Genomic DNA, 26,123 nt, shown 5'->3' with positions numbered 1-26,123 from the left:
TACAAAGCTACTTCTTCCTCTGGATTTTGGTGGCAATTTCCTGGTTCCAGTTCAAAACAATAGAAAGATAAAGGTAGATTAAAGGTGGGTCAGCCTTGGAGTTAAGAAAGTGGACTTTGGAATGAGATAGCACGGAGCTCAGTGTGTCATAGAATTCAACTAATTTTTTGTTTCTGAAAAAATACTATTTTAAACTTTATCTATTTGAAAAAAGGGAAGAGTATGAAAAATTACAGATTATAGTTCTGAGGATTAAATGTCATAGTATGAACAGGGAATACAATAATGAGTTATGATTACTACTAAAAGAAAAATTATAAACCAGTGGACCCCAGAAAAATGATGTCTTCTACAAAGGAAAAGGTAAACATGACGTGTTGGTCAGTGTTTTCCACCTTCAACTGCAATTCTAGGCTCCACAAATGCTCGAGGTACCTGAGATGAGCAAAAGGGTGTTTTTCCGTATAAGTCAAATGACTCGGAATACAATCTAGAAATTTCTGTTTCAACTTCTTGCAACTAGCAGGAAAAACTAAAAGGAGGCTCAGCTGATTCTAGAGCCACTGAGTCCTGAACAAAAATGGTTCAAGAATGAAGCTGGGAAGTGCAGCAGGCTCACAAACACCACTTCCAGACAAAGTGTTCTCTTACCCCATTTTTCTACCTGTGCATGACACAGACAATATGATCACTGGTCCCTTTCCATGTGGTTCTGAGCTAAGAACATCAATTACTAAGACCTATTTTTTTAATGTAAAGATCTTTGAGATGCTCATATTAGCTGAAAACAGCTTTACTTTTTAGCAGAATTTAAGAAAATAGAGTTGAAAGTAATCTCCTGAGCAATTAAATTAAACTGAATTCAAAGCTATCCTTAACCTTGTAAAAAAAAAAAAACAAAACAAAACAAAACCTAGTAGTGAATACACTATAATCATCATTATTTTAAGAGACACACAGTAGGTTCTCCATAAGGGGAAGTCATTATCACTGCCAGAACTCTATGCAATGTTCAACTCCTGTGTGTATGTCTCACAATACAATTAAACTAGTGTTGAGACAAGGACAAAGAAGCTGGTGTTCATACAGTGCACACTGACATGTCAACTCACAACAGAAGCCTGCCTGACAGCCACTGTCTTATGTCACCTCCTAGATAACCCTATGACGTTTGTACAAATGAGAAATGCGATTGAAAAGCCTGGATGACTGTTTTGTGGTCTCTGAAGTTGATACACATTACACCTAGACTGACTATGATCTCCAATATCCATTTAATACTTCCCTCCCTCTCTCTCTCTTCTTCTCATCCTCTCTCTCTCCCCATTTTTAAACTTCCTCTGCAGGTCCACTATACAGATTTCCTGGGAAGTCTCCAATAAAAGTCACTTACTTAACACTTAGTACAAGCTCAATGAATACAGGTCATTATTGGAGTGATTGTATAGCAAAAAAAAATTGAACTCTTTTTATTCTATCCCAATGTGAAAAGCTAGTGAGTGAACCCTGAACACCAGAAACTTGGAAGACTAAGGAGTTAGATTAGGTATTCTTTGGGAGCCTAGTGTGTTCATGCACCATGATTGACACTACAGGAGAAGCTGTGTTACACACACACACACACACACACACACACACACACACACACACACACACTTTTTTTTTTCCAGCAGTGGTTTATTTCTTTTTTTTTTTAAGATTTATTTATTTATTATGTATACAATGTCCTGCCCACATGTATGCCTGCATGCCAGAAGAGGGCACCAGATCTCATTAAAGATTGTTGTGAGCCACCATGTGGTTGCTCAGAATTGAACTCAGGACCTATGGACCAGAGCTCTTAACTTCTGAGCCATCTCCCCAGCCCTCAACAGTGGTGTGACCACTCAGTTACATGTGAAGCTCTGAGCTCCATGTTTGGGGAAATACACTCTAAATGCCCTGAACACTGGAGACTCTCGGGACTCTAGCAGACATATAACTAACTAAGCATAACTTGCTGATAGAAATTCAGCAGAAGTTATAGGAGAGCCCAGAGGAGGAGCCCTTCAGGCTGGTAGGGGCTCATGTGGCTAGTGAAGGTTCTCTGAGCAGGTGACTGAACTGACCCTTGGAAGTTCTTGCCCTTGATACTTCCTAATCTTGGCAGGAAGACATAAACAGGACACCAAGAACAATGCAAGATCCTATCTCACAGGTTCTACAAGAAGATAATGCTGCCTCAGGAATTCCAAGATGAGAATAATTTACTGTCTGGGAGTAAAATGTAGTGTCCTGGATGAAGAAGAAAGCTGACAGAGAAGCTCAGTAAGCCATGAAATTGAAATCTACAGAAAAGAATATGGGTGATCCTTTACTGAGCACCTACTATGTCACACAACACACCAGTTTAATCCTCATGACAGCATCATAGTACTGTCACTGAAACTCAGAAAAATTAACAAGTTGCTGGAAGTCGTAGTGATTCTGAAACGAGTACTTTGAGCCACAATTTACCCATTCAAACTCTAAGGTACCACTCCAGTGCTACTCTAACTTCCAATAGAAGCTTATGCCCTCCTGGGCAACATACATTACTTTCAATTACTTCCAGATAAAATGCATGTTGAGGGAATGTGTCCCAAGGATCGAATGTACAGAGTAAACGGGGGTTTAGTGCCAAAAGTTTCCCTAGAAACTTAAGGGAAGTCCTGAAGAGGGGGTAGGGTTTGGGTAGATACGAAATGACGAAAAGGGAACTATCCCCGTAGTAGAGTTCTGTACCATGAGGGAAGCACTGAGTTCAATTTTTAGTACTAATAAAGGGGAAAAAATGGAAAGAGAAAATGAGAAAAAAAAACACAAGAGACTGAATGATGAAAAAAAGGGAGAGAGCAGTACATGAAGCATCACAGCTTTATATGTAAGCAAGCACAGAGGCCATGCAGACGTCATTGGTTTGAGTGGCTTATAATCCATGGTTTACAATTCATCTGTTCCTATGAGACCCCAGCTTCTTAAAAAAAAGAAGCAAATATGTATGTACATAAAGAGTAAGAATAGCCTCCAAGAGAGGTGAGGTAAAATAATAATTGCATGTTTAAAAGTTTTATTTTATTCATTCATTTATTCATTCATTTATTTTTATTTACTTATTTGTTGGGTGGTGGGTACATTCCACAGCTTGTGTGTTGCAAGAGCTGTGTCTCTGTCTTTCCTTTCACCATGTGGGTCTCAGGAATCGAACTTAAGTCAGCAGACTCAGCAGCAAGCGCCTTTACCCACTGTACCACCTAGCTGGTCAATAACTGTGCATTTAGTAATACGTAAGTAAAAAGTTTTCCCAAACATTCCCAATGCATTTAGGGACTGAGGTCGAGGAGCAAAGTAACCTATAATATCTACTCCCTCATTTTCACTCGCTGTCAGAAGGGAAAAATAATTGGACCTGCTGGTGTTGGGCTGTTTGTATTTCATAACCCAAGGAGTACTTTGGCCTTGATGGCAATAGCAGAATGCATGGTACTTGGAGACAAATTGTATAGTTCAGGAAGTTTTGTCCTCACAACAAGCTTGTGGAGTATGTATTCTCATTATAAAGATAATAGAAGAAGAGGACATAGTGGAATGACTGCCAGGAGGACAAGGTGTCGCTGGCTTGGAAGCCAAGGAGCCCCGGATTCTCATTTCTGGTTGGAGAATAGATGAAATTCTGAATGTCTACAAATAAGCAAAACTACTGTACACAATGGCTTAAAGGCCCCCTGGGAATACAGTCTTCAAATACCTGGTTGCCACAATTGAAGCAGTCAGTAGTCATGTTCCAAAGGCCATTGGGAAGGGGGATATTGAATGACAGAATTTATGTAATTCATCCTCAATCTTTTTTCTTCTGTTGAGGACGACCTTCTGGCTTGTATAGGTGACTCAGAGTTGCAGAGAGTGAGAGATTTGCTGAAGAATATTTCTTCTCTGTAGCCTTGTGCACAGTAGATTTTTTTTCCCTTCCATTCAGTCTCTTAAAAAAAAAAAATGTAGGATGTAAAGTGAGCTTCGCTTTTTAAGTAGAGAAACTGAATTCCAGAGCTCTTAGCCTGAGACTATATAGCTAGCTCTTCCCTGACCAGGAGGACAGGAATCTGGGATAGCTGGTTTGCTGAACAGTGCCATGATCCCTGCATACCACATCCCCGCTTTTATGGAAGGGACATCTGAGTCATCGCCCATCTTACAAATCTTTATCCTTTTACCAGCGAATATTCTCCAATGGTTTTCTCCCTCGCTGGAGCATGTAGCAATGATCCCAACTTTTAGGAAGGGTCTGGAAGAAGCCTGAGCACAGGGGCACCCCTTGAGAGCAACTCACAAATTGGTAGCATCAACTTCACGTTGGTTTTCCACCAAAAATTCTACCTGTAATGAAATCTTTTTATTAGGATATTATTTGGACAGACTGTCAAAGAACTAATAATTTCTAATCCACCACAGCTAACTCATTTCGACTTATTAAACACTCTAGGGAAAGAGAACAGTTTTGCCATAAGGGGGAGCCTTTGAGTTCCACAAAGTGGGGGGGGGGGGATTTTATATATACATTACATACATGTTTCAGTTCAAAACATAAAGACACAAGCAGCAAACGGCCAGCTCCTTACCTGTGTGTTGGGACAGTGCAGGAGACTAGGTTTTTGGTTTGGTTTTGTTTTGGTTTTGGTTTTTGGTTTTGTTTTGTTTTGGTTGAAATTGGATAAATTCAATTTTCCTCTCCTTTACACACAACAACAACAAAAAAACAATGATGTCTAACAACCACCTGAATGCTTTAAGACTGTTCAGAGGCACTGAGGGGGGACCCAGAACTGGCCCACCGTTTCTACAAGGCAGATGCCCTGGAAACGCTTCTCATCTGATGTTCTGTTGAATCTACAAGGCTTTGGGAAACAGGTTTGATTGGCTGAAGCCTGAAGGCGGCTGCCCAGGGGCTCAGGAAAGAGAGGACCCACTCACTGTAGTATAACTTTAAGAAAATTTGGGGAGGGAAAAGGAGAAAGGTAAAAGAAAGAGGAAAAGCAGGAGAAAGCAAAGAAGAGGAGAAGGAAAGAGATGGAGGAAGAGGGATAGAGAGAAAAGAATAGAAAAGAAGGAAAGTGGGAGAAAGAGAAAGAAAGAGGGAGCGAGACTATGAAAAGGAACCCGAAAACCAAGTTTCAACGCTCTATGTGTTATGGAAAAGGGAGACACGTAACTGCAAAGGGCAAAGGGGGCCCTTGTTTCTCCCGCCACGAGGCAAAATAAAAATAAAAATAAGGGGCGGGGGAGAAGGGGGAGCAAATCAAAACAAAACAAAACCAGGAATGTGTGTTTTGAGCAGGAATGAGGAGAGCAGGGAGGACCGTAAGGGGGTGTGTACAGAATTTCATTAAATTGTTACTTTAAGATTGTCTTCTTTAAAAAAGAAAAAGAAGAGGGGGTGGAGAAGCTGGAGCGAAGGAAAGGAGAGAAACGGCAAAGTAGAGGAAGGCTAGATGGCTCGGCCTCTCCACACCGATTGATTGGTCATGATCCCCGCAGTTTAAACAGGGACTCATTCAATTGGGAAGGTGGAGTGCTGGCGAACAGATTAGCACACGCTTGTTTACTCATCTTCTAAGGGATTTTTTCCCCTCTTTCCTTTCATTTCGTGAAGAAGGAGGGAGGGGAGGGGGCGGGGGGGGAAGAAGGGGGCTGTGGCTTGTGTTATAAAGGACGCAAAAAATAAATAAATGAGAGCATCTTGGGGGGAGGGAGGGAATTCAGCCGATCAGTGTGTTAGAGGAGATTTTTTTTTTTTGAAGAGCGAGAAATATATAAAATAAAATGAAATAAAACAAGGAGGAAGGCATCCAGCTGTTAGAGGGGGGGACAAGGCAGATAAAGGAGCGGGGAGAGAAATTAATTGCCAACCAGGAGGAGTTGGACTGTATTTTTGAAAGGTGGGGGGAGTGGAGCACACACCTTGAGGAGGAAAGCGAGAAAGAAAAGAAAAAAGCAAGTGGAAGGGGGGCTAGCCCGAGAAGGGGGGACAAAGTCAAGGCGCGAGCGGCTCTAAAAAGCTGGCAGCTCCGGGCGGCGGTGCAGGGGCGCAGGGGGGGCGCGGGGGGGACCGTCGGACATGCGGCTCTGGAGTTGGGTGCTGCGCCTGGGGCTGCTGAGCGCCGCGCTGGGCTGCGGGCTGGCCGAGCGCCCCCGCCGGGCCCGGAGAGACCCTCGGGCCGTGCGCACCCCGCGCCCCGCCGCCGGCCCGGCCACCTGCGCCACCCGGGCGGCCCGCGGTCGCCGCGCCTCGCCGCCGCCGCCTCCGGGCGGTGCCTGGGAAGCCGTGCGCGTCCCCCGGCGGCGGCAGCAGCGGGCGGCGAGGGGCGCCGAGGAGCCGAGCCCGCCTAGCCGGGCGCTCTATTTCAGCGGGAGAGGGGAGCAGCTGCGCCTTCGGGCCGACGTGGAGCTGCCCCGCGACGCCTTCACACTGCAAGTGTGGCTCCGAGCGGAGGGGGGCCAGGCATCTCCAGCGGTGATCACAGGTAAGGCGAAAGGGGTCCTGTCCTCCGGCAGACCACCCCGCTAGTCTGGGGTGCGGGCGGCGGGTGGGTCTCTGGGAGCCACCCCTGGAGTGGCGCACGGATGATGGAGGCGAGCTTCAAGCCTCGCTTTAACCCATCTGCTGAATGGGCGCACTGAGAAAGGATGCTGCCTGGCCTCGGGGGAGCTGCTCTTGGGAGCTCCGTGTCTATGGAAGTCCTCAAGCTGGGGCTGGCTGGTCCCCAGAGTACCCAGAACATTTAGGCTGTGTTCGGGATGTGCAGACTCCGTTTCGGGATGGGAGGAAGGGGGAACATGACCCAGATGGGTTGCATATGAAAGGAGTTTAGGGGACCGTTAATTTCTCTTTACTTTTTCATGGAGGTAATTCTTCATTAGCCCGGTTACCCTGCAAGTCGGCGGGGACCAGGTTGTGGTGATTGCCAGATTTAGAACTCCTAGAAGTACCCCCAAAGTTGCTCTCTGACCGAAGCTTGCCTCTGGGATCCACCCCCCATCACCATAGCCACCCACACTGCCATTCCCGGTCCTTGGTTTGAAAGCTGGTTGCCTGTCATTCGTGGCTGGGGCAGACCTTCTTAGCGCATACTCTGCCAGCCTTTCCCAGACTCAGAAGAGAATTGGGGCGCTTTTCTCTTTGGGGACTTTCATGAGCCCATAGTGAATGTAAGTTCTCCCTCCTCACCCTCCCTCTCGCCCTTTCGCTGTTCCACAGCAAAGCCCATAGTGAAACCGGACACTTCGCGAAGGCTGCAAGCCTTCCAAACGCCTCAACATCCATTTTCCCTTCTAAATGAATCTGTGGAAATGCCTTTAATGAAACGAGGGGTGGTGGAGGGGGTGGCGCTGGGGGAGAGAAGCAAAGTTTTGTCTCTTCTGTCTGGGAGATTCCCTCACTGCACAAACAACCTTGTCTGCCCTGGGACGTCTTAAAGCGAGAATAGGGGATCCCCCATCGCTGCAGCTAGCGAGCGGGCAGAGGCTTTTCGCGATCTCACCTCTTACCCCCTACACACACCGCTCTCAGGCAGTCTGTTGCTATTTTGCCTTGGCTTCGACCTTCCCTAACACCGTGCTGACTCTCCTATTTACAAGAAGTCCCCTTCGGGGGACCCAAACTCTGCTATCATGCCAATAAAATGTGTCCTCAAAGCTCCCACTTTCCCGCTACCAAAGGAGAGCGAGAACGACTCCCCACACACATAACTGACGTCATCGCTGCCCCCCCCCCCTTCCCCCGAAAAGGAGAGGGAAACCGAGCTCATTCACTTTCAGCTCCCAAACCTTCGTCAACCAGAGAAGGGTACAATATTGAGCGGGGGAGACAAGATTCAAAATAATCATGAAGAAGATGACGACAATTCAGGACTCTCTCTCTCTCTCTCTCTCTCTCTCTCTCTCTCTCTCTCTCTCTCTCTCTCTCTCTCTCTCTGTGTGTGTGTGTGTGTGTGTGTGTGTGTGTGTGTGTGTGTGTGTTTATGTGTGTGTTTCGCTTTCAAAACAAGCGGTCTGCTGCTTGGAAGTGGTTAAGAGAAGAGTAGATCTGGCTTTGCTGGTCTTTATCTGTTGTCAGAGAATCATCGGAAGGGATCCCCTGGAGAGGGAAGCCCAGGATACACAGAAAGTGGGTGCATTTCATATATACATATATGCAAATCTATGTCTCCCGGGGTTGCATGGGAGACTGCCTTCTACGTGTCTAACTCAGACCAAGGTCTCTCTTCCTGTTCTCTGGAACACGCAATCCACTCTCACAGTGATTGTTGCAGTAAAATACTTTAATTGGATCGGGGATGTTAGGTTATTATTGCTCGTATAAAATGCCTGGTTCATTTTATGTGTGGAAATAACATTCCTCACAAAACAGGAGGGAAGAAAAAAAAAAAAAAAAACAGTAAGTAAATAAATAAATAAATGGCACGGCTGCCGTGTAGCCCCAGAAAGCCAAGGAGCTTTTCTCCAGAGAATTCTGGTGGATTCCCCCCTCCCCTTCCCTAGTTGAGTCGGAGCCAGATTTGGCGGTGTGTAAACACCTGGCAGGGAGCCAGAAAGACTTATTCTGCCTTATCCTCCACACAGCGCATACTGTGGGACTAAAGAGAACCTGCTTCTCCTAGAATTAAAAAGCAAACAAACAGAGGGATTTTTTTTTTCTAAAAGTACTTTTTTGGTTCCCTGCTCGGTGATTAAATTCGAATTGGAAGAAACAGGACCCGAAGTGGGTGATAATGCGCATCCTCAGGCTGACTGCAGGACCTCGGGTGCCCGGTTGGCTGCCTGACCTCTGTCTGGGCGTCACCACTTTCACAGGAATCCCTGGTCACCTATCGCCAGAGCAGTCATCGCTCAGCAGGGTTTGCAACTGCTATTTCAGGCCCAGGGCTGCTGCCTCTGTGTCAAGCCAGCCTGCCTTACATCACTAGTCTGCACGATTCAATTGGGTTTCGTAAAGGTCTAATTTTACGGTGCTGTTAACCGGGTCTGTCGTCTGGCAGAGGCAGGCCTTGCCGCTCCTGGTAGGAGGGTGTGCTCCCAGATCCGCCTGCCCCTGGTGCTATTTCTGCCAGGGTTCAAACTTCACTTCATGGACACTGGTTCAGACAGGCTCTGAGAGAGGCAAGGGAAGGAGCAGAGTGCTTCTGAAGCACAGAAAGCATGCCTTTTATTTTTCTGAAAGGGAAGGTGAATACACACCACACACACACACACACACACACACACACACACACACACACACACACACACACACACACACGGTACTGCAGCTTGTGCAGGAAAATGCAAAGCCACAGTTAGAAAGTGCCAGGGTGCAGGATTCTCCTGCCAATGCTGAAAGATACTTTAAGAACCAAAGAGTCCTTTTAAGCTACTATGAGCAGGGTCCTTAGAGGTTCTACATCAGTTACCATTTAGCCCAATGGGAAGAGTCACAGAGGACCAGAGGGTATGCTGGATGGCAGAGTTCAGGGTCAGCAACTTGGACTTAACCCCTGGCACTCCTCCTTCTCTGTCTCACCCACTACCTGGCAGAGAAAAGAATCTCATAAACATCCACCTCTTACCACACACAGACCCCCCGTCCAGGCATTGCATTGTTGTTGTTGTTGGTGGTGGTGGTGGTGGTGGTGGTGTGTGTGTGTATGATCTGACACACAACACATCTCTTTGCTTTTGTACCATACCTGACAATCCAGACCCCTGCCTCCATCCCTAGCCAACCTCAACCATGCTCCACCACTCCTATAGTCTAAAAGAAGCAGAAAACAATGGAATCAACTTGCTCCATGAAGCAGAGGTGCTGAGTGGCAGTTAATCTTACTAAAGATCCTCCTGACCTGTTAGGTAAGGGAAAAGTGGACCCCAGAGTGCCACACTGTTCATCTTCCACTCTGTTCACACTCCGCCTGCATTAGTGATTCAGAGCTCCAGCTCAGGAGAAAGGAAGGGGCTGAAACTTGCACCCCAACCAGCATCTCTGCTGGCAGGTCCTTTTCTTTTGTTGTAAGCATTGGGATGAGTTAAGTTTCTTGACTGTGCCTGGCAGTGGTGGCACATGTCTTTAATCCCAGCACTTGGGAGGCAGAGCCAGGTGGATCTCTGTGAGCTCTAGGCCAGCCTGGGCCACAGAGTGAGTTCTAGGAAAGGCACAAAGTTACACAGAGAAACTCTGTCTCAAAAAAAAAAAAAAAAAGTTTCCTGGCTACTCTTAAGAACCCTTTTCTTCCTCCCTTCCATAGGTCATTTCTTCTTTCTCACCCAGCCCTTCGAAAACTCTGAAGCTTCATTTGAAGTTCACACATGAGCATGAACATGAACATAGCTCTCTTTTTAACAGCTGTAACTCTACCTGGGATGCAGAATATTGCACTGAGCATGATGGAGTGTTGGTAGCCAGGTTACCTCTCTCCTTGTCCAGTTGTGACCTTGAGCAAGCTATCTGGCTCCTCCTGGCTGCAGCTTCCTCATCCACAATTTAAAGGTGTTGTGAGTGCTTGTATCACAACAGGGCTGTGCAAATGGTGATTGAGCTCAAGGGTGTAAAGTACTTAGAACTGACCTTGGTACTTAGTGGGTGCATGACAAAGATTTCTTTTATTAGACAGGATTTTTCAAAGATCTTGGGCTTTCTGAGCTGAATACACTGAAACACAGGAAGCCTGCTCTCCCAAGCAGTGTACTTCAAGTTTGCTTTACACCTTGCAAGGTGGGCATTGGCACACACACACACACACACACACACACACACACACACACACACACACACACAGAGTGAGAGAGAGAGAGGGGGAGAGAGAGAGAGAGAGAGAGAGAGAGAGAGAGAGAGAGGGTAGTCTGTGCTGAAGAGTTGAAGGGAATGTAGATAGTCCCACCCAAGAAGGAAATGTCAAAGTGTTTGGTTCCTCTGCTGTTCGTCTGTTTGGAGGGCAAGAGAAGTGACCATCTGGCTGCAGAATGTTTCCACTCCCTTTGACATCTATGAACCAATCCATGATTTTCCAGATCAAAGAATGAGAAGGGGAGAGGTCTCACCTGGAGATTAGATTGAACCTAGCAGTTCCCTTTTTCTTTTCATATCAAGTCATCAGACTGACCAGGCTAGAAATTTCTCTCACAGTTCCTTGCTCCATCATTCTTCCTGTGGTTCCATTCAACTGTCTCTCCAGTATCTAGCTTGTGAATGGGCACAGTGACTTCAGGGTAGTAAAATGACATACAGTTATTCAAAGTACCCCTAAAGAGTGCAGGCTCCTATTTGGGATTGAGTCAAGGGTAACCACATCTAGCAAGCACACACATTGCCCTTTTCCGGTGCTTTGGCTGAGTCTTCTGGAAGGAAAGCCAGCTTGTGTACATTTAGAGCATCCCATTATGAATTTTGAAGGATATCTGGAGTGAGCATTGAATCATTGGGGACCATTAAACTCTAATCTCTTTGACTTTGGTCTTCTTTGACCTATGGGTGACTGTTTGCTAGTAAGAATCAAAGGGAATCCAGAACTGCTGGGAAGGACCAGCAGAGGAAGAATCTCAAAGATTCAACTTGATGTCCCTTTATTGTACAGGTAGGTAAAATGATGCAGTAAATGGAAGTGACACTCTTTGTTTCCAGAGGAGCCCAGGGTCAGACTTACGACACACCAGGAAGCAGGCATCTTCCCATCTGAAATCCCTGCTTGCTATCAGCTTATGGTGTCCTTGGGACTTGGCAGTACATTTTTTTTTTTTTTTTTTTTTTGGCCCAGAGCTCTTCCTGTGCCCCGAGCCCTGCTCTGTCTTCCTGGGGCCTCCTTTAAGATAGACACATGCCTGCGTGGACTCACACTGAGTTGAGTTTCATACACTTGATTTCAGGTGAACTCACCAGTGTTGGATGAGAGCCTCTCCAAGAAGGAATGAAGGAAGGGAAGCTTAGCTCTGGAACATTCTCTATTTGTGTTCCTGATATTTGAAAAACCTCTCACATTTAGCTCTTTTTCAAGTCAGCACTGACTGTAGGAAGGCAAAAGACTCCTCTACCCCTGTTTCCCAGGGAGAACTTCTTTGGGGGCTGTTTATATCTTGTCTACTTGAGGCAGAAGGCTCCTGTCCAACATGCATCTGTTGCCTTGCTCTTTGGATTCTCTTTCTTTACAGTTTTGTTCACCCCTCAGAGTCTCCCTGTTTTTCACTTGTTGCATGGGGGACTGTGCTCCCTGCCTTGAGGCAATCACTGGGAATGCTCACCTGGGACCCTGACACCAGTGCTAATTGACTTCCATGGTTGGGCCTTTTGGGAGTTGCATGCTTGGAATTGACAAACAAGAGTTCACAGTTCAGGTCCTGGCTTCATGTCCTTCTAGGCTCTGTGACTTTAAACCAGTGAGGCAGAATTTTGTTGGGATTACACAAAACAGCTCCAGCTCATCATTGTCATGGAGACTAGGTGAGACTATGACATGAGATTCTCTCAGCAGAGATTAGGACCACTGCTTATGCCAAAGTGGGTAGGAGGAAGGCTGCATTTGTGCAGTCAAAGTCATTCCTAGAAAGGTGCCTGTGTTATCCCCGTTCACACTGCAGATACAAGTGATGGAGCCAGCAAAGCCTCTCATGTATGGGACCTCACTGGACTCCTTTGATGTCAGGATTCACAAGTCCGCCAAACCTTGCCAGATACTGTCCTGTGACTTTGGCAGCTCTTGACTCCCATCTGGGATCGTTGTTTTCAGTATGCAAAGAAGAGTCAAGGATGACATGAAAACTTTACACCATATCCCCACATCCTTAGGGAGCCTCTGGAAAGATACTAGAGGCCACAATCCTACTTCACACTTCCTTTCCACCCTACTCTGCTTAAATAACAGCATTCTGCAAGATTCTCTTTGTGAGGAAAAAAAAAACCCCACATACCTCCTTTACGAATTCTTTGAATGAACAGGGGCTGACAGGGAGGGACTTGAAATAGTGTTAGGTGTGATTATAGTATTGTTAGCACATATTCTTAAAAGATCCTAATCTGCTAAAAAGGCACACTGGAGCACCTGTAGGTTGAGTTGTGTTGTATCTATGTTGTTGTTGTTTGTTTTTAAAAGCTCTAAAAATATAGAAACTTGAGGTGGAAGTGAGGACGGCTAAAAAATGATTGGTGTGTTGATAACCACTGTTGAAACAATGCTGTGAAAAGTTGGAGTTTTAACACATTTTTATCCACCCTTTTTCAAAATGTAACTATTTCTATAATAGGAAGTAAAAAAAAATCAAAGTGCTGGAGAGGCAAAGAAGGAGAAACCACGAAAGCCTTAGCATTCTGTGAACTGAGGGGCTCAGGGATACTGGGAGAGGTCCAGGGATACAGGGAGAGGCCCAGGGATACAGGGAGAGACCCAGGGATACAGGGAGAGGCTCAGGGATACAGGGAGAGGCCCAGGGATACAGGGAGAGGCCCAGGGATACAGGGAGAGGCCCAGGGATACAGGGAGAGGCTCAGGGATACAGGGAGAGGCCCAGGGATACAGGGAGAGGCTCAGGGATACAGGGAGAGGCTCAGGGACTCTCCCAAGGTCACAAGGAGATTAACTGAAGTCCTGATGCACTTTACGCTTCAGACACTAGGATCCCCGAGCCCCTTTCTCTGTACACCTGCAAACTCTGGTTACCATGACCAGCTGGGGAAAGCTCGAGAGAAGAATAGAAGAGATCATGTAGATAGGGTAGTAGAGACTTGCCTTGCTGGCTAAAATGCTTTTGAATGACAAACTTCTTTGCTGTGTAGGACTCCCCTCTATGTGGAGAAACCCAGCATCCTTGGCCCTGCTCATAAATGCTGGGAGATTTATACTGCTTATTGCAAATATCTACAATGTAACATAATAATATATACCACTCAAATTTGCACATGACTTATTTCTCTTTTACTAGTTCCTTTCTCTCTATGCCTACTTGCCCAGAGTGCCTTCTAGCATCCTCTGGAGTCCTCAAGAGGACTGGGAGAAATGAATATGTGTTTACTGAGGACATATTTTGCAGTGATTGTCCATGGGACTCAGGAGTCATCCCGATTTGATTTCCTGACTCTGGCACCGACTAGCTACATGACCTTGGAGCTGGTACTCAGTATCTGTACTTTCACCTTTGCTGTCTATAGCATCCAGCTACCACCAGTCCCTACATCGTGGGATTTTTCTGAAGACTAACCGGGTCTCCTTGTGGAAAATGCTTAGTAATGGAGTCTAGATGACAGGTAACCCAACAATCGCTAACTTACGTTAATATCACTTACTTGGACCCTTGCTGCACACTATTTTGAATTCTTTCGATGATTTTGTGACTTAGACATGTTTATCTCCTTTGGCAAAACCAGGAATTCCCTTCCCCTCCCTTGCAACTCAGGAGAGATTTATAACTTCCATTATAACACTAAAACAGCAACAAAAATAACTGAGCAAAGGTGGGAATAAAACAGAAATGGTGATTGCTTCTTTTTACGGAAGGAGTGGGTACTCAAAAACATGCTAAGAATGAAATCTAAAGCAATGAAGATAGAATACAAGGCACAGCCAATCTGTGAACTCCCTGTATAAGCGCTCAGCTGGTACTTCTGTGAGTCCCTGCTGGGTGCTGGGCATGGTTTTGAGTGCTGTAAAACTCTTTGCCCTCAGGGAGTTTATATTCTGGGTGCTGGGAGGGACGATGACAAACAGTAACGAAGCCAACTGACATGCCATCTAATGCCAGGTCAGTGTTAACTCAGAACGGAAAAAAAGAGAAAATAAAACTGAGTATGTGGATGGGGGCCGGAAGTGTAAGGTTTGAGTAGACTGATCGGACAGGGCTTTCTTAAGAGAAGCATTGGAAAGGTGGGTAGAGGGGCAGACTTGGGTCTAGATAAAGAAGCAAGCTAGCAGAGGCTGGTTCTGAAAGAAAGCTTGCTTTGTAGCTTTGGCCATGTTACTTTCCCTTTCTAGACCAACTTTTTCTAGTCCGAGGCATGAAAGGTGTTACAAATTTATCCCCACCTTGGCTCTAAAGGTCCTTCTAGCGGACATCTTTTACAGCCTTGTAAGCCCAACCAAGGCCATCCTAGGATATAATTGTGAAATTGGTGCTAGCTCTTGTTTTCTTCCATCTTGACTTATTTCCTTCCACTAGGTGGTGCCTGGGCCTGTCACCCTCAGGGGCAAAGTGCCCACACACTTCTTTCCTTCTGTCAAGAGCAGTCCCGATTCTCGGAAAAGAAAGACCCACGACATGACGTTTTCTTGCTAAGGTGTCATTGACTTACAGCACTTAGAACTTTACTTTTTCATTGACATATACTTTAATGACATCCCCAAAAACTTGGTGCTGCAGACCAAACTCACAGTGGTAGAGTTTCACTCAAAGACTGACTGGAGACATTATTTGGTGAATGTCATTATTTGGTACTTCCTAATAGCTGGAAGCCATCTCATTAATACCAGAAATAATTACAGTTGTCACAAATTCCCACCATAAAAACCCTCATTGGGTGACTTTTCTGATAATTGTTTACTAAGTTATTCAAACTTCATAATTGTGTTTACTAGTCAAAGGCCAATCTAGACGAACTCCCAGACAGCACAGTCAGTTACTGGCCTATTAGTCTTTGTTATCATGTACATCAGAGACTATTTTGTTCATTAAAAAGTATTAAAATTCAGAGGCTAGAGTAAGAGTTTATTTGGTAAAGTACTTGCCATGCAAGAGTAAGGACTAGCATGTGATCTCCAAAACCCACATTAAAAAGAAAGCCACAGTAAATGCTTGTAATCCCAGGGTTGAGGAGGTGAATACAGACTCTGGCCTGGAACTTGCTAACCTACCAGCTAAGACTAATCAATGAGTCCCAAATCGCAGTGAGAGACACTGTCTAAAAGAAACAAGGCGTGTCAGGTCCTGAGAAATGATACCTGAAGTTGACCTCTGGCCTCCATACAAACATGCACACATGTACATGCACATATGTGCATACACACATACACACACACATACACACACACACACACACACATACACACATACACACATACCTACACACACACACACATGCAAGCACAGACCTGAGTTTGCACACACACACACACATACATACACACACACATACAAGCACAGACCTGAGTTTGCACACACACACACACACACACACACACACACACACACATACACACACATTCAAGCACAGACCTGAGTTTGCACACACACACACACACACACACACACACACACACACACACACACACACACACTGAAACTCTGAGGTATGAAGCCACTTTTCCCTGTGTTCTTCCAGAACATCCAGTGTCATTATCCCTAAGGTACATATTGCTCCTTCTTCCATTCTCTTCTTACTGTGCTGCTACTTCTCATGCCTACTGCTTTTACTAAAACTTTTCTTCAAACAAGGGAAGAAAGTGTATGCATGCCTGCCTCTATCTCTCAGTGTCTCTCTGTCTCTGTCATCTCTCTCTCTCCCTGTCTTTCCCACCTCCCCTCGTGTGTGTGTGTGTGTGTGTGTGTGTGTGTGTGTGTGTGTGTATGTGTGTGTGTGTGTGTGTGTGTGTGTGTGTGTGTGTGTGTGTGTGTGTGTGTTCTGGCATTATTTACTACCAACTCAAGGTCCTTAGAAGCTTGGAAGGGAAATCATAAACATTTGAGAACCTTGTAATGTACCAGACTCCAACCCATTTGAAAAGTACAGCAACAGATAAATGAAAAATCTAGGATGTAGGTTGCCACAGAGACTATAAAGCATGAAATCTAAGAATTCAGGTAGAGGTGGCACTGCCCTACCCCATGGTGAAGAAGTTGCTCTTGAGTCTGCCCTGTATCCATCTTTTCTCAATTCCTATTGCTCTGTGCAATAGGAACCACAGCAGAGCAGAATGTGGCCAAATGGGCTTATGTGGAGAGGATTATTTTCCCAAATGAGACTGGAGATTTTTTATGTACAGAGGTTGCTGAGGACATAAATAATGATATGGCAGCCAGCATTTGGGAAGAAGGCAGCCCTGCTCTAAGAGATGCAAAGCTCACTGTCACAAACATAAGAAACGAACACATTCTGTAGTCAGTCTTACGAAGCCCAAAGAATAAAGGTGTGTGAGTGCCAAAAGGATGTGTCTAGATATTCAGTTCACGGATGTGGGACTGAGATGCTGGTGAGGAGGGTGGGTAGTTGCCAACAGTGGTCAGGTTTGGAAGGCATTGTCTTCTAAGTCTTCAGCCAGGAGAAAGAGCAGTGAATATTTTTTCCATACTTTCTCAGAAGTCAGTTAGTACAGCTCTGCTGTTGGCTGTCTTATATCTCCAAATTCTATTCAATTTAGGTTCACAGACCAGACCCAGCTGTGCACTGAGAATGACAACATACACCACACATTCTGCAAGTCCAAATTAGAGCCATTTCTCCTCCAATACTCCTGTGCCCTTATCTTGTTGAGTGTTAGCACCTCCTGGTACATCATCGATCCCGTCAGTCACAAACCCGTCTATCCTGCTTTACAACATGTCGGTTAGCAACTGTTTTTCTTTAAATTATGCCTTCTACAATTGAAAAGCCCACTTTTTTGAGTCCTAACCCTTCCACCCCCTCCAGACTATCTACCAACACTGGATGACCAGATTTTTCTGCCACTAAAAAGAAAATATAACTCTACCACTCTTAGCTGAAGGCTCTTCAGCAGCAACTGAATTATTTAAAGTTCCCTTAAATGCTGCAGGCTTTTTATTACATCACTGTCTTGACATATTGAGTATTCCTGTATACAGTTTTACGTCACGCTTAAGGCTCTACAGCTTCCTGCTAAAGGCCTTACAAATGCCTGGACTTCTTTATCACACTTAATTACATGCACATTTGGAATCATATCAATCTCAGTTTCTCCCCTACCTAGCATACAAAGAAGCTCATATGGTTTTGTGTTTTGTTTTATGTAATGAATAGATAGATGGAGATGAGAACCAGGCTAATATCTATTGACTATGGGAGAAAGCTCCAGGAACCTCCCAGGCATGGTGCATTACGTAACCCAAGCACATGACCTGTGCTGTGCGTCACAGTTAGAAACATTACACAGTGGTTAATTCCATTTCCCCTTGAGCAGAGAGGTCAGAAGGGAAAAGAAATTTGGCCTTCCAAAACAGAGAGAGGAGGGGAGCAATGGTTTCGTGGGCTCCTCTACTTGTATTGTGGCCTGTCTAATCCAAGCCACATTTTGGTTTTCATCTCCCCATTCCCAGTCCCTGGCCTGTTTGCAAACTACTTGTTTTGTGTCTTCACTGCAGCACATAATCCTTAACTTTACACTTGGATCTCCCCACTCTTCTCTAATCAGTATCTTCCTGAGCCTGCAGGGCTCTTTGAGTTCTATCTGTTGCTCAGGTTTGCATCCACTTCCCTCCTTTCTGATTGAGGTCCTTTCCATCTGCTTCCCTTAACCTCAGGACCTTGAAGCCTATCCTCATGATCTAGGATTCTCTGTGCACTGTTTATATATCCTTGGGTGGAGCACACATTTTCATCAGTAGCAATGGAGATAAAAGCAGCCAGCTTCTAAAAAGCACTTACTGTGTACTGTGCCCTCTGAAATTGTGGTAGGTAGCTACATGCCTCACCAAAGGACCCTCTGCTGATGAGTAGTGAAACTGAAATCCAAAGCCCATCTTCTCTCTATCTTCAAGCTGGTCCTGTTGCTTAGAACACCACTGGTATTCAGTCAGACTAATCTTTCGAGAGGATGAATATATGAATCAATGAATGAATGAATGAATGAGAACAATAGTGCCTCTAGTGGCCAGTGCAAATAGTTAAAGCATACAGACTAAAAAAGAAAGAAAAGAGAGAATAAAGAAAGGAGGGAGAAAAAAAAACCTCAGGAAAAATCTGAAAGAAAATGATGAGACTTCAAAATATGGCTTATAAATATCCTTGATGGGCAAAATAATATTACGTGTAGGTAGGTGTTGCTTCAGCAGAAAGGCAGTTCCACTAGAATGACCCCCACCTTTAAGTAGTGTACTGAGAGAAATATGCTTATTTCCAAGATACTGTCTTTGTCATACTTAAGGCATGCTCCCCCAAAATACTCAACGAAGACACATTTACTCCTTTGAGAAGCACCCTGATGCATTTTGAGCTGAATTAAAGCATGCAGGAGGCCTTGGTGCCTGAGTTATGAAGCTTTCAGTGGAAGACTAATTCTGAAGATACAAAGTTGATTTGTCCTAGATATTTTTGTGAGGTTCAATAGCAAATGAAAATTCACTGGGAGAGGTAAAGCTTTCTTCCTCCCATCTCTCTGTTCCATCCTTATATTTAATAGGTCATTACTAAGCAATGTTTACATGCTGTATGTTAACCAAGGAGATGGAGACTGAAAAGAGAAGTGGGGTACAGCTCCATCCCCTGAGGACCTCCCAGTCCTTGTAGCGGAAGCCGAGTAGTAAACAGATACTTGACATCATAGTAACTGCTATAATGAAGCAATTAATAGAGTCCCGTGGAAGCAATGGGAGTGAAACACTGTGTTGTGGAACACCCATGTTTATCATGGGACTAGAAAGTACTCTGAGAATTCAAATCTGTAAATGACCCATTCCATTTGAAAGGATCAGGGCATTAGTCTATCGGTAGCAGTATGCTTTGCCTTGCATAGGAGTATGTCATGCATGTCGTTTAAAACATATTCATGAAGATATAAATCAATGAGAGCATATGATTTGACTCACGCCTCAACTGTTGATATTGACCCAGAGTTGCTTTCGGGAATATAGTGGGAGAAATAATTATTGTGCAGTTCATTGATCACCATCCATGTTCAGACAGCCCATTATGTTCTCCCTACATGTTATTTACCATACAGTATTGAAGTTGCCTAGGTACCTGACTATCTCCCCCATTGGACTCTGAGCTCTTTGGTAGTAGACACCATTTTTGTTTCCATCTTGATATAATTACCATAATTTAGAGTTGTACTGGACATATTGGTGCATATTAAATAAACTTTGTTAAATGAACAAATGAATTTGAGATGGATCTAAATAAAGAAGAATATGAAGCTGGCTGAAAGAAGGTACAAGACGGCTAAGTGCTTTGAGAGGAGATATTATAGGCTTTAGGAAAATCCAGATAGTGAAAGCAAATACACCATGAAAAGCAGTGGCTGCTACAGGTGGCCCTGGCCTCTTAGCTGTTAAGGTATATGTTGCTATTGCCCTTTTCTATCTCTCTGTCTCCATTCTTTCCAAGTAACTAGGGTGCTATCTGCTAGTTTTCAGTGCTTTCTTCATGGCTCTCTCTAAGCCCACTCAGTTCTAATTGGTGGTGTGTGTGCCTGCTTCTCCCACACCTCTCACCTGTGCCTAAATGATCTCTCTTCATTTGAGATTCATCATGGCTGCCATTCCTAAGGACCATTTCCAATGTCTTGGATGCACAGGGTGCAACAATTGTTTTTAAGTGAATACCTAGATAGAAAAATAATGCAAATTTACAGGATACATAATCCAGGCTCCCTGGCACACAGACGGAGAACTTGCTGTTGTAAAATGGGAAAGAAATCCTCACAACTTCCATCTCATTTTAGAGACGGAGAAGGACTAGGTCTGAGTTCCCTTGCCCATTTCCTTTTACTTTAATGTGTTAGGATTTGGACCCAACATGCTTGAATTTAGATTTAAAAAAAAATTCAGATAATCAAATCCTATAGTCAGATAGGACTCTAACTGTCCTCTTAACCTGGGAAGCAAGCCTGAAGTCCAAAGAGAAAAAAATGATCAGTTCTATATTCAACAGTGATGCAGTGACCACTCAGAGCTGACTCAAAAAATCTCTGCGTGTCTCTCTAGATCAATAAATACATAGCATGAGCTCAACACTGTTAGATATAGTCATGGATATTACAGAACAGGTCTCTGCCTTTGTGGACTTTGTATTCTTGGGAGAAGCAAAGGCTATAACCTAGTAAGAAATAATTAGCACTTATAACTTGATTGTGACAGTCATGATTAGAAAATAAAAATATTGGAGACTGAAGAGACTGCTCAGTAGTTAAGAGCACTGACTGCTCTTCCCCAAGACCTGAGTTCAAGTCTAAGCACCCACATGGCAGCCAGCTCAAAATTATTTCTTACGCTGTCTCTCTGCCTGCTCAGTGCCTTGGCTGCATTGTGGGATTGACCAAGTGGTAGTGTCTCTGTAGTGTTTGTGCAGTGTAGTACGTATGGTGCACAAGATACATAGGCTGTGAAGGCTACAGAAAAAGCAAAAAGAAAAAAAGAAAGAAAATAAAAATAGCAAGCTTTGGAGAATGGCTGCCACAGAGAAACCTTGGCTCATAGGTCAAGCTGAGGCTTGCATGAAAGAAGAGAAAGACTGAGTGACAGGTGTCAGAGACAGAAACAGAAATGCCAGTGAACAGACCAGGGCCAGGAAAAGTGGAGCACAGAGGCAGAAGGTAGGAAAGCCACTGGAAGATGCATATAGAGAGAGTTGAAAATAGCTCAAACCATGAGATGTCGATATTAATCTACGTGTGGGAGGGACTGATCAGAGAGTCTCAATCAATGGCCCATAAGTTTCACTAAACATTTTCCAGTAAGGGGACTGGATTAGATGGTGGCAAGTTAGGCATCTCAGTCTCAACATTATCATGGATGAACTGATTGCTGAAATGTTTTTTTTTTTCATGATTTAGTATTTTGATGAATATCATTATCATTTATTTTTTTAATATCATTTCCAGCTAAAATACCCAATTTTCATTCGTATTTTAGACCAACTGGGCAAAGATGCGTTCTTCCATTTGGCTTCAGGAGAATTTGAAGAGATTTATGGATTTCAAGATGTTGTGGGTTTTTTGTTTTGTTTTATTGTATTTATTTATTTATTTATTTATTTATTTATATTTATTTATTTGGACAAAATTTGTGGTTGTACATACTTTTTTTGGAGTCCAAACTTTTCGTCAGTCCCAAGGAGTGACTTAAACACTGAGAAGCAGGGAGCATCCCAGGTCATCCCCCGAAGGCTGTTCCCAGCACGAGAGTCAGAGCACTGGAAGGGATCTGTGAAAATGAGAATGTTGATGCCGAGATGTCAAATGAGACTGAGCAATTGCACTTTCCGTCACCCGCACCCATGCTGGAGTAAATAGAACTGGGGCTTTTATTCCTCTGAGGAGGAATTAGTGTATCCCTTAGAAATATAATCTACAAGTTTGTTTATTCAAACTCTGTTCTCTGGGTTTCTCTGAGCTTTTAAGTAGGCAAAGTCATTTCTATTGTTGCCTGAAATGTTCCTGCTGGTATCATTCACTTTGGATTTTATTTATTAATTTTGCCCAGCCCATTCTGTCCTTCTATCAGTTCTTAACTTCTTCCTACTAATTCCCCATCACTCCTTCTTCCTTCACCCCATCCCTCCATCCTTCCTTTCATGAGTCTGTGTAATTGTTCGTTTACCAGGCTTTGGGCTAAGAACTGGAGTATGAATTAGATGACTCCAGTTCTAGTTATTATGCTACTGTGAATTCCTTTAAAATTTTTTTTTAAATTCCCCCTAACATTCCACTGAACCTTGCACTTCCATACAATACAGTTTGAAAACCACTTACTTCAGAATTAAAGTATGCTGTCTGCATAGCTATACATGGAAGTATTTCTTGTAGTTCTTGGAGTTTGAAACTGTACTGCCAGGCATGTTTTCATTATTATTATTAATTATTATTATTATTATTATTATTATTATCAACACTGATATTTTTGGTCAATCCTTTTGATTTTCAGGTCAGCAGGTGGTGGAAAGCTGATAGAGAATAGGAAATGGAGCCCAGCTAACAGGGAAAACACCTTCGTAGGTGGAAACCAAGACAGACAGCTGTCAATAACTTGGTTCCTGGGACCTTCCTTGTCCATAGCCTCCCAGCCCTCTCCCCTACTCAGGGACTCTGAGCCTCTGTGATCGCTGAGCATCCCTGAACATAGGAAGCAGCAAGAAACCCTCACAGAGTAAAGTTGGCATTTCTGAAGTATTTTCAACAAGCACCTATCATATTCCCGTTCACCTTGTAAAACAAGCATTCCCATTTAATACAGTGATGTCTTTGTATTCTCAACAACAAACACATGGTTTTAAGGCTTTGGGGCACAACCTGCCTTTTTCTGTAACTTTCACCCCTGCCCCTACTCCTTCCTCCCTTACAAAGTTTTATGTCAACAGGAATATCTGTTTACAAACAAAGGCTCCAAGAGAACAGTATCAGCAGCTCCAACAAGTCTCTAAAACAAAACAAAGAAACATGCCACTGATTCCTTGTGACTACTGAGTCCTGTGTCACCCACAGCAGCTTTCCTCAGAGGAATCCCATCTTTCCATCTGGCTGCATGTTGAACTTCCTCTGACTCCTTCCATTTTCCCAGTAAAACCATGAAAAGTCTAGACTAAGAGATAGTCAGATGCTGGCCTGGGCCTTTTGGAGAGCTGGGCAATGAAATCCAGACAGGGATTTGTTTGTAATGGTAAAGACCAACCTAAACAATGCGGTTTACATGTTGCCACCTGAAGCAGAAGCTGGCAGAAGAGGGGTCATTAGTTGTGTAGGTATGATGGTTCTATGAAGAACAAGGGTCTCTCAGGTCCTAAGCAGCCAAGGGGATGCTTTATCTACTCTCTTGGATTCAACTCTGCTATGAATCCCTCTTACTTATTCATAGTAAACAAAATAGCTGATATATGTGATATATAATGTAAGACAGGTCCTGTTTTAAGTGTTTTGCCTATGTTTTACTTCTCACAAGGGTCTCTGAAGTGGGTAACAGTAGCATCCCAGTTTGTCAAGTGAGGGATGAAGAACTTTAAGTGATTTCCCTGAAATGTACACCTAACCTGTAGTAGAATCAGTTCCTCAGGGTAAGTATTATAACTGTACTCCATCACAGATGTCCTAACCCCAGATCTGAATGGCTCAGCATGACATCCCACTTGCTGTCTAGACTTTGTGTCCTACCAGTAGCTTGTAATGAACACATTGAGACTAGTCAACCTCAGCACCTTGAAACTTCTGGGGTGGCAATTCCTTGGAGTGCTTTCCTGTGAACTGTAGAATGCTCACCAACATCTCCAGCCCCTACCTGCTAGGTTTAGAGCAGGTACCACCTGCTGCACAGCTGTGATAACCAGAAATCCATCCCAAACATCCCACAGAGGGCAAAATCTCTATCGCTTGAGAATGACAGACTTTAGAGTCATCAGAATTGCCTGATATTCTTGGAACACAAATTCCCATTTCAGTGTCTTTTCACATTAACTTTTTCCTTGACCTTATGGCATCCTTGGCTTTCTGCCCATCAGTCTTCTACATTCTATAGCCTATTGTACTCTCAGTCTCTTTTAAGCCAGACAGGAAATACTGTATCTGAGTGAGTAATCTATTTGTTTTTATGCTTAAAAAAGCCAATTTTAAACTTTTGATTTAACCCCCCCAAAAGGAATCTTAGATTTAAAAACTTAATCTGTTTCACATATCTGACATTTTATTGCCTTTACCATATGTAGGAGGCCAAGCTAATCACTGAGGGTCTTAAGTCAAAGGAGATAAACCTGTGTAGATGGATCAGCTGGGCCAGAACGGGGCTTAGATTAACTCTGCACCCTCCTGTACTCTTATAGACAGGAATCCAAGAGATGGGGAGCTGTGTAGATGTACCCAACCGTCTTATTAAATAAGAAACACAGAGCCGATTCAGAGAAGAAAGCCAAGAGGTCAGAGCTAAGAGCCTCATTTTTCCTGATTCAGCGATCCTCTTCAGCCAAGAGAGCTCTCCGAAAGGGACCTACTTCCTGTGTATATGTCTTTATATATTCTAGCTGTTCTGCCTTCTCATTGGTTGTAAACCCACACACGTGACTGCCTCGTCACTGCCTGTATGTACCGCCCTCCAGGTCCTTAAATGCGTGCGCCACCGCCGACAGGCACTTGCTATGACTCTAATAGCTCTGACCCCCAGGCAACTTTATTTATTAACATACAATTAAAATCACATTTCAGTACAAGTAAAATACCACCACAGAGCTGAAATTCAAACCCTTCAACTAGTCACCAGGCTCAAAGATGATCTGCTCATTCTCCATTCAGTGGCACATAATACAAATTCTGAATCCAGATAGGTGTCTAAATGTCACTTAAGTGTTTTAAAAAAGCCTTAATGAACTTGTTTTGAGTTTAGTCATAACTAACAATTTTGTAATAGATGTCAAAACAGCAGAAAATTAGCATCCAGTTAAAAATCCGATCAATCCTCTTCAAAATTTTGATTACACTCCACTCTCATCATTAACAGTCTGCATTGCTCCAAATTGCCATTGCCACGAAGTCCTGGGACACTGATCCTGGCTCTCTGCTCTGTCATTGTGGGGGGAAAATGTGCCACATTAATCCTAGCTAATTGTTCCTTATTTTCTGGACTCTCTTCTTGAAAAACCCCAGAGATACTCTAATGTCTGGAAGAATCTCAGACCTCCCTGCATGCTAAGTTCAGCCCTTTGCAATCTAGCCTCAGGCAGCCCTCGCCACTTGACTTCCTTCCATCCCCCCCATACATTCTCAATTCTGTCATGTGTAGATGTCTTTTTCATCTCCAGAGTTACTGGTAGGTTACAGATCTCATCCATGCTCATCCTACCCCTCTACCTGAAAGTTTCTCATCCCACCTTGTTCCCATACAAAGTCTGCATCTCATCAAAGTTTAACCCTTTGAGATTTATTCAGGGATCTTGTCAGAAGCAAACTCCCTCTTTGTTTGTGCCACCAGGTTAACCTTGACAGGACAGTGCCATTGAAGAGTCTGAGCCTCAACTCTGAACTCAGACCCAGCGGGATTGAAGCCTGCCTCCACCACTTACCTTCCAGTTCCTCAAGCTTGAGCCCATTATTTTTCCCATCTATAAAATGAAAGCAATTACAGTATTTCCTTGCCTGGATTACCATGCAGTTTCCCTGTAGTAATCCATGCAGAGAGCCTAGCCCATGCCTGGCACAGCAAACCTAGGCCAGCCCCTGCCTTCATGGCCCTCC

The 26,123-nt window shown here is 44.1% G+C and overlaps 1 protein-coding gene across 1 annotated transcript in view; it reads left to right on the top strand.

Annotated features, from left to right (window-relative positions):
- Positions 1-6,130: 6,130 nt before the first annotated feature.
- Pappa (pappalysin 1) overlaps positions 6,131-26,123 on the top strand; it is a 246,389-nt gene continuing 226,396 nt past the window's right edge. The window contains exon 1 of the mRNA XM_052717315.1: positions 6,131-6,536. Within this exon, the coding sequence (XP_052573275.1) occupies positions 6,131-6,536 (406 nt within the window). The remainder of the gene's footprint in view (positions 6,537-26,123) is intronic.

This window comes from Peromyscus californicus, unplaced genomic scaffold (assembly GCF_007827085.1).
Source record: "Peromyscus californicus insignis strain IS unplaced genomic scaffold, ASM782708v3 Scaffold_5__1_contigs__length_169319896, whole genome shotgun sequence".
Lineage (NCBI taxonomy): Eukaryota > Metazoa > Chordata > Mammalia > Rodentia > Cricetidae > Peromyscus > Peromyscus californicus.
The sequence above is the reverse complement of the archived record's forward strand: the minus strand, read 5'-3'. Positions and strand labels throughout refer to the sequence as shown.